Below are 9774 nucleotides of genomic sequence, written 5' to 3'. Positions count from 1 at the left end.
TCCGTGTAAGGTTTACATTAAAATTATAATTAAAATGTTAACCCAGTCAAAAAAGTTCTATAGAGTCATTCTATAGAATGACTCTATAGAGCATTCTATAGAGAATTCTATAAAATATTCTATAGAGCATTCTATAGAATGTATTATAGAATTTATAAAAAAAAAATTTTTTTGTAAATATCTTCACGAATTCTATAGAATTTGACTAGAAATATTTTATACAATCTGTGTAGAAATTTAAAAAAATATTTTTAGATAAATTCTACAAAATATTCTACAGAATACTCTATAGAATGCTCTATAGAATACTCTATAGAATGCTCTATAGAATACTTTATAGAATGCTCTATAGAATGCTCTATAGAATGCTCTATAGAATGCTCTATAGAATACTCTATAGAATGCTCTATAGAGTCATTCTATAGAATCATTCTATAGAACTTTTTTGACTGGGAAGCATTAGAGCGAAAGAAATGTTGTTTGGGACTTGAAGCTGGACCTCAAATGTATTTGTATGTTGTTTATTTATTTATAATTAATTATGTACTTATTATTTTGTATTAATTTTTGCTATCCATTATAAGGCAAAAACATACTCTCTTATATGTTCACTTTGTGAATTATAACAACCCAGTGGGCAAAAAACCATCATTGTTTTAAAAACGTTCCAAAAACGTTTTTAGAACGTTTCATGTCTGCTAAATAACGTTCCAAAAACGTTATATGTTTCTAAAACGTTTTAAAAGAAATGGAACGTTTTTGGAACATTATTTTGCAGACATGAAACGTTCTAAAAACGTTTTTAAAACAATGATGATTTTTTGTCCATTGGGAAATAAATTAATCTAATCTAATCTATATTCCCTCTTTTGTAGAACTACCCATATCTGGATGTGTCAACTATTGTCTTTGTCTTAAATTAGATTCAATTAAGTAGTGATCAAAAATAACTAAATCATTAAATTTACTTACAGGTACCATGGAAAGTGAATCCAGTTTGAATGAGGAAAATAATACTGATGCAAATTTAAGTAGTAGTAGCGAAAATATTGATATATTAAGTAGGAATGAATATAATTCTGATGATTCAGATAATACAGGTTGTACTATTACTTACATTTTTTAAAATTTAATCTTGTAAGTATTAATTTAATTGATTAATTTTTTATAGCATTAAATGAAGATGAAGAAAATGATGAAGTTGTAAAGGCAATCATTAGATCAAAAAAAAATCATAGCAATCACCCTCCTTCTCTAATATTGGAAGATGCAGTAATGGATATTTGTTTTCATCCAAAACGTGACTTGATCGTTTTCGCTATGGTCACAGGAGACATTCTTCTGTAAGTATCTGATATCTATATCTATCTACCTATGTACATCCCAGTAAAAAAAACGAATTCAAACGGATTGAAATTAATTAAGATTTTTGGTAGAAAGCGGGATTCATTCAAGCTCTTTGTATATTCGATTGAATTCGATTCAATTTGCCTGAAATTGTGCAAACGAATTCGCATTCGTAAGAAATGACCAAGGCATGCATTGAATTCATGCTGACGAATTAAAAAAAATTAAAGGACCCAAAACTTGTCCATTGAATTAGTATAAATAAAAGGTTTGGAAGTTCAATACAGTTTGACGAATTCAGGAAAATTGCAACATAGCTCCAATTCGTATTTGTCACAAAGCGGGATTCACTGAAACTCTTTGTGAATTCTTTTTAATTTATTTCAATTAGTTTTTGTTTACTGGGATATGAGTAATTCTTTAGAAAAAGGTAGTGATGCATTCGATCGACACGATATAAAAAACGATCGATATTTGTTTTTATACCATGTAAAAAAACGATGTCTTTTGTTTTTCGAACGATATTATCGTTATTCGAGCAAAAGTACCGAGATTCACGGAATTTTTTATTTGGACATTACATATTTTTAAAACAATAAAAACCAAATTCTTGATCAAATACATTCAAATAAATTATATTTTTTTTATTAGAAGTTTGTTGATGTTTAATAGAAAAGTTGACTACATTTTTTAGTTAATTTATACAATTTTATTTTTAATAAAAAATTGATAATAATTAATGTCTACTAAATTTAATAAAATTAAAACTCACTTTTAGTTAACCTCCCTACGGTTTAACCCCAGTATATATTTTATATTTTTTATATATTTTTATACCCCAGTATTTTAAAAAATTTATTTCGAGAGTCATATAAATAAAAGACCAAGTGTAACTTAAAGCTTAAGAGTTGTATTTAATATCAAAGTAAAAATGAATTAATTTTAACAAAATTATAAATTTATTTCCTGCAAAATTGAAAAGTATACAAAATTAGGAACAAAAAAGAACTCAAAATATCCGAAAATTTTGCTGTTTTTTAATTTTTTCGTAATATTTGTTATTTACATTCTCATCAAAAATGAGAAAGTCTTGGATTTGTGCGATTTTGAGAAATTTCTAATTTTGATAAATCTTCACGTTTCATGACCCCCTGATTCCAAAAAAATGGTTTTTAGAGAAGTGTCTGTCTGTCGATCTGTCCGTCGGTCTGTCCGTCCGTCTGTAGAAAATCCCGTCTCGACGATAACTCGAACAAACCTCAATGAACCGACTTGCAATTTGGGGTGCCTTTTTAGTCCATTAAAATGAAAAAAAAAATATCTGAGCGGGAGGTTTGACGTCGAGGTATAATGATGTGCACCGTCGATTATTGTCCGGTACACACCATTAGAACTCGACTGTCGATAAACCGGTTGTACTCAGGAGAGGTTTTCTACAGTTTCCCTCTTCTCTGGCGAGAAAACCCATTGACGGGTGGTCCAGGCGAATGCGAGTACTCCTAATAAAGTCGGCTGTAGACGCAAAATTAGGTTAATATATAGAAAAAATTTCATAAGTAGAATGGTTATGCTTAATCCAAAAAAAAGTATTTCTCGGGGACTCTTGTCGAAGTGCGTAAGGCCAATAGGGCAGGAGTATAAACAATAAAAAAAAAATTAAAAAGTAAAATTAGGGGAGAGGAACGCACGTTGAGTCGGGTTTTGTTTTTCAGTTTTAATTTTTAACAAACAAAATTTAGCGAAAGATTTAAAATGTTTTTTTAAAAGTATTGTCCAGGGCTACAACATTGCCGAAGAAAGTTATTTTTTTGGACAAAAATGAAAAATTTGTAGATGATTTTTTAAACATGTTATTTTTGACCCCAAAAAAAGTGGTACGCACGTTGAGACACCTATAGTAATTTATTTTAAATTGAAACAAAATGAATAATTACGTCAGATTCTAATTGTTTGTTGTTTATTTACTTGTTTTGATGGTTTTAGCGCAAAGAAAAAAAAATAAAACATTAAAAATTAACTTAAAGAAGATAATCAAAAAATAAAATTTTATTTTGCACAAAAATAATTAGTCGAAATCTTTATATTCGCAATTTTTACAGGTGAGGAACATGTAAAACGCTTAAAAATTGTGGATTCATAACCAATTTTAATGGCAGTACTATTTTCGCATCGTGAGCGTTTTAACCTGCGTACCACAGTGTGTCTCAACGTGCAGACCTCGCCGTTATTTTTTTAAAGCTTTGAAATTATTTGTAGATGTTAAAGTATGTCTAAATTTTCGTCGGAACATTAAAGTAGAACCAAAATTGATATGTAAATGTTATCCGCACTTTTTTCTGCTATTAAAGAATAAACTAAATACACTTAACAGAAATCCTGAAAAACACTTTTTTAAACTAAAAAATTGGTTTGCTCTAGTTCTACCGAAAAAACAGGAGTTTTCGCGCTTCTATTGATTAAAAAATTTGGTATTAATGATACGTCAAAATCCCAATAAACTTTTTGGTATTATCAGTTACACAGGTTATAGTATCTTAGTGTCTTAACGTGCGGACCGTCTCAACGTGCATATCCCTCCCCTATAGATTTCTTAAAATAATTGATTAATTAAAGTTATACCAAATAATATAGTACGCTCAAAAAAAAATTTTTTTATCATCTGCTGATTATCGGCTGTGGTTACTTTTTTGAATTGTGAATTAAATTAATTTTGATGGCCTAGATATTAATTAGAATTGTTCTAGAAATAGTTTGGGATCAGTAAACAATTTCAGTACTAACAACTTTTAGTAAACCAAACATATAGTTCGCTCAAAAAATAATTTTTCATCTCTTGCTGATTATCGCCTGTAGCTACTTTTTATGAATTGAGGGCGTGGAACGGATAACTGCCTGCAATGCATGGTCGAAAGGGACTATACCATTCAGACATTAGTGAGAGGCCTAGAGGCGCACACTATTGTCTGACTGGATAGTCCCTTTCGACCATGCGTTGCAGGCAGTTATCCGTTCCACGCTCTCAATTGTTAATTAAATTAATTTTGGTGACCCAGATATTAATTGGAATTGTTCTAGCAATAGTTTGGGACCAGTAAACCATTTTTGTACTAACAACTGTTAGTAAACAGAAGATAAAGTTCGCTCAAAAAATAATTTTTCATCTTCTGATGATTATCGGCTGTGGTTACTTTTTTTGAATTGTAAATTAAATTAATTTTGATGGCCCAGATATTAATTGGAATTGTTCTAGCAATAGTTTGAGATCTTTAAAAAAATATTTGACTAACAGTTGTTAGTAAACAGAAGATAAAGTTTGCTCAAAAAATAATTTTACATCTCCTGCTGATTATCGGCTTTGGTTACTTTATTTGAATTGTGAATTAAATTCAATTTGATGACGCAGATATTAATAGGAATTGTTTTAGCAATAGTTTGAGAGCAGTAAACAATTTTTGTACTAACAACTATTAGTAAACAGAAGATAAAGTTCGCTCAAATAGTATATTATGTGGAAAGCACGTAAAGCAATACTTTTTAGGTGAGGATGTCGTTTTCAATATGAGTTGTCGTTAGTGCGACGCAGGTGAGACGAAGGTGAAACGGAAGCGAGTCGGAGTCAAGCCGAAATCGAGCCGAAGTCGCACAGACAGCGAGTATTGAAAGCATCCGAACCTAAAAATTGCAACGTGCGAGCCGCATACGCTATTTTTTTCGCCATTGATATGAAAAAGTGAACCTCTCAATCTCAATCCTTCATTTAATTTTTCAATCTTTCAATTATTCAATCTTTCAATCATTTAATCATTCAATCTTTTAATCATTCAATCATTTAATCTTTCTATCATTCAATCATTCAATTATTCAATCATTCAGTCCCAATCTTAATCTCTCAATCTCAGTCTCTCAATCATTCAATCTTTCAATCCCATTCTCTATCTCTCAATCACACAATCTCTCAATAATTCAATCATTCAATAATTCAATCTCTCAATCTTTCAATCCCAATCTCTCAATCTCAATATAAATTTCAATCTCAGTAAACTGCCATAAGGCAGTTCTGCACAACTGCCGTAAAAAGACTTTTTATGGCAGCTAACTGCCTTAAAAATTCTTTGCTAGAATTTGAGCTTTAAAATAGGCCTTAAAAATGTTAATCCGTCTTCGATTTATCATTAAAAGTGTGAAGCCATGTTGCGACTGATCGTGCATTGAAATTCAACTGTGGCGACTCGATTCTAGCTTCACGCGGCTGCGATTGGGAGAGAAAAAAGAGACAGATTTATGCTGGGGAATAATAAATAATGATGTTTCACGAAGAATATAAAGAGATTCGAAAGTTCATCGGTCTTCCACATGAATTCGTCCCTGCTTTCACTCTCATTCGCAGCCGCGCGAAGACAGAATCGATTCGTCACAGTTGAATTTCAATGCACCAATCGGCTGCAACACGGCTTCAAACTTTTAATGATATATCGAAGACGGATTAACCTTTTTTTAATTTTCGAAGACTTATTTTAAAGATGAAATTCTAACGGAACACAGGTCTCCTTAGAAGTAGACCGGTTATTCTAAAATGTAACGCTACAAACTTGATGGGGAGTTGTTCCAAATGACTTCCAGATTCCAAATTTTCAAACCGATAAATCGTACCTGATCCTCCTTTCGAATTATCTCTTATACAGATAGTCGGAAACTTAAAAGAGTTATTATCTTAATGTGGAAGCTTTGATTCAAAAGACTGCTGATTTTTCGTTACTAAAAATTGTTTAGACAAAGATTTTATAGATAATTATGGTTCCGAATTGTCTCTTCTTCAAGAAACTTTTTGATTTTTGGAATTTGGACACGTCTGTCACATGTTAAAGTGCTATATATGAATATATATATATAATTTCAGAAGCCTGCAAAAAATAAAAATTTCCGTTGTCTAAGATCGAGAAGTCATTTACCGTAGCTTTTGGTGCGCTAAATCCGAATTAACATTTAACAAAAACCTCCCATCACGTCAGGATTTTGAGAAAATTGGGGGTAAAATACCCAAAAATCACTTTTTAGTAGTTTTTGAAAATTTCTACTGGGTAAATCCGACGTGCAGAGACTTGTCATATGAGTTAAATTAAAGCTTGAACCCTCTACTTTACGAAGATATAGCGATATTGCCAACAACAAACTAAATTAACTGTCAAAATTGATTTTTCAACAGTTGTCCTCGTTACTCGAGGGGTTTCGGGGTCGCTGATTAGGAATCTGTCCACAGATTTTTTTATTTTGACATCATATTCGTAATCAGCGACCCTGAAACCCCTGAGTAACAAATTCTAAACCAATCCAATCATTTTTTAAAACAGTTGTATTTACGGAGTGTGAGTCCATTTTTATGCTTGCCAACTGTTAAAAAAATCACTTTTGATAGCTAATTATTTCGTTAGCAATATCGCAATATCTTCGTAAAGTAGGGGGCTCAAGCTTCAATTTGACTCCTATATCAAGTCTGTACCACGTCGGATTTACCCGATAGAAATTTTCAGAAACTGCTAAAAAGTGATTTTTGGGACTTATAAGGGAGAGTGGGTCAAAACGGGGTACCGGCCCTATTTAACAAACGAATTAACCAATCGCGATTACATTTTACATAATACTGCACCGAGACGATAGTTTCTTGTTTACAAAACCTAAAAGCCATGAGAACAAAACTTTTATCTGTTTTACTAAAAAAACTGTTTTCGCCGATTTTCTTGTCATTTTTTCACATTTTTTAGGAGGCGTTTATTATTTAATAATAACAGTTAATGAACTATATAACATTTTTTATAACTGGCAAGGGTTACAGAAGAAGGGAAGCATATGTCTTTTTTCTTTGTTGAATCGTACATTGTAGTAATTAATCGTTTTATTCAATTTCGTAGGTGCGGGCAAGATGGGGTAGGGGAGAGTGGGGCAAGACGGGGTTCACAAATTAAGCAAAAGAAAAGAGAAATAAGGGAAGTAAAGAAAACTATTTAAATCAAGGCCTGACTGAATAAAATAAGAGTGACCAAAGAGAAAAAAGTTTGTCAGGTTAAATTATTAATTAGCGATGGTAAAGTGCAGTTGTGCTGGTGTTGATGACGAAGATGAAGATGCAACCTTTACTTGTAAAATTTGTCGACAGAAATAAGTTGCTTTTTTAGTACCCCATCTTACTCCTTAGGGTACCTCATCTTGCCTGCCGCTGGGGCAAGATGGGGAGATTTGCAATTTTTTCCATATTATTAATTTTATGCTTTTTTAAGAAACAGATGGCCTTTCTACGCCTTTATTACGAAAGACTGATTCCCAAAGATGGTTATTAAATAAAATAATAAAATATATATTCGATAATTTTCGTTTTTTTGCGCTTTAAACCTTAAGCACCCCGTTTTGACCCACTCTCCCCCACCCCAACTTTTCTCAAAATCCTGAACATAATTATCTATAAAATCTTTGACTAAAAAATTTTTAATAACGAAAAATCAGTAGTCTTCTGAATCAAAGCTTCCACATTAAGATAATACAGTTTTTAAGTTTCCGACTATATGTAAAAGAGATAATTCGAAAAGAGGATCAGGTACGATTTATCGGTTTGAAAATTTGGAATATGGAAGTCATTTTGAACAACTCTCACCAAGTTTGTAGCGTTACATTTTAGAATAACCTGCCCACCTCTGAGGAGACCTGTGGGAAATTTCTGTGTTTTTAAAAAATTTTATCTAATTTTTTCTAGATTTTTGAAAAAGTTGAAGTCAAGAGAAAAAAATGAGAAAATTTGATAGTTTTTAGGGTTCCGTATCCAGTAGAAACCCTATTAAAACGGTTATAGAAAAACTAGAAATTTTTTACAATTTAGTACACGGAGAAAAATGGAAAAATGGTTTATGCAGTCAGTGTAGTACTCCTTTATAGAATAATATGTGACAGGTACACACTATAGTATTAGAAGTTTCATAGCTGAACAGTTTGGGACTCAACACAAGTTATCCCATTCATCAGCTTAAACAAGACTGTTTATATAGTCTAAGAGGGAATAAGAGTAAAAAAAATTGGAATGAGAAATTACTTTCTCATGTAATTGTTAAAAGAACGCGGCAGTGTACAAAACACAAGTCAATAATAGAAGCGAATATTGAACAAATAGTACTCAGTCCAGTTCTTTCGAAAAAGGAACGCCGTGCACATAAAGTAGATACCTACTCGAAAACCACAAGTTATTCTCTCTCTCTCTCTCACACTAATGGTCGTTCACTTATCTTACCGTTTCACTTACTCTTACTACTCTCAACTATTATGCAGTGCAGTTAAGTTCATTAAATTATTAAATATTGCTGTGAGAATAATTAATTATACATTTCATTCAAGGTCAATTCACTATTTTGTACACGAAAAAAAAGAATAATCAAATTTACCATGAGGACTGTCAAACTTAAAAAAGGTTTCAAGGTAATTAAGAAAAAATTAATGTTTTTTATTTATTCATTATTAAATTCTAATAACCGTATCAAATTTAAACTAGTTGACAATATTATTTAGGGGCGCATGATTATTCCCCAAATGTCATTTTTCCGAAATGTTATTTTACCGAACTGCACTTTTGCGAATACTCATTTTTGCGAAAAGCCAATTTTGCGAAATGTCACTTTTGCGAATTAACATTTTTTCGAAAAGCTTTTTTTGCGAATTGTCATTTTTGCGAATCGCCATTTTTACGAATTGTCAATTTTCCGAAAAGTCATTTTTGCGAATCGCCATTTTTACGAATTGTCAATTTTCCGAAAAGTCATTTTTGCGAATTGTCATTTTTACGAAAAGACATTTTTGTGAAATGTCATTTTTGCGAAAAGCCATTTTTCTGAAAAGTCATTTTTGCGAAAAGTTATTTTTACGAATTGTCATTTTTGCGAATTGTTATTTTTGCGAATTGTCATTTTTGCGAATTGCCATTTTTACGAATTGTCAATTATCCGAAAAGTCATTTTTGCGAATCGTCATTTTTACGAATTGTCAAATTTCCGAAAAGTCATTTTTGCGAATTGTCATTTTTGCGAAAAATACAATAGAAAACTTGTAGGTCTATAAATTCACTATTGTATTTTTCGTAAAAATGACAATTCGCAAAAATGACAATTCGTAAAAATGACTTTTCGCAAAAATGACTATTCGCAAAAATGACAATTCGTAAAAATAGCGATTCGTAAAAATGTCGATTCGCAAAAGTGACAATTCGCAAAAATGACATTTCTTAAAAATGACAATTCGCAAAAATGGCAATTCGTAAAAATGACTTTTCGCAAAAATGCCATTTCACAAAAATGTCTTTTCGTAAAAATGACAATTCGCGAAAATGAGTTTTCGAAAAATTGACAAATCTAAAAATGTCGATTCGCAAAAATGACTTTTCGGAAAATTGACAAT

At 31.3% G+C, this 9774-nt stretch overlaps 1 protein-coding gene across 1 annotated transcript in view; it reads left to right on the top strand.

Annotated features, from left to right (window-relative positions):
* Nucleotides 1–955: 955 nt before the first annotated feature.
* The window catches only part of LOC122500975 (WD repeat-containing protein 55 homolog), a 65647-nt gene continuing 56828 nt past the window's right edge, over nucleotides 956–9774 (top strand). The window contains exons 1-2 of the mRNA XM_043610164.1: nucleotides 956–1100; nucleotides 1172–1343. Of these exons, the coding sequence (XP_043466099.1) occupies nucleotides 980–1100; nucleotides 1172–1343 (293 nt within the window). The 5' untranslated portion in view covers nucleotides 956–979. The remainder of the gene's footprint in view (nucleotides 1101–1171; nucleotides 1344–9774) is intronic.

Source organism: Leptopilina heterotoma, unplaced genomic scaffold, assembly GCF_015476425.1.
Source record: "Leptopilina heterotoma isolate Lh14 unplaced genomic scaffold, ASM1547642v1 Lhet_1922, whole genome shotgun sequence".
In the NCBI taxonomy this organism is placed as follows: Eukaryota; Metazoa; Arthropoda; class Insecta; order Hymenoptera; family Figitidae; genus Leptopilina; species Leptopilina heterotoma.
The sequence above is the reverse complement of the archived record's forward strand: the minus strand, read 5'-3'. Positions and strand labels throughout refer to the sequence as shown.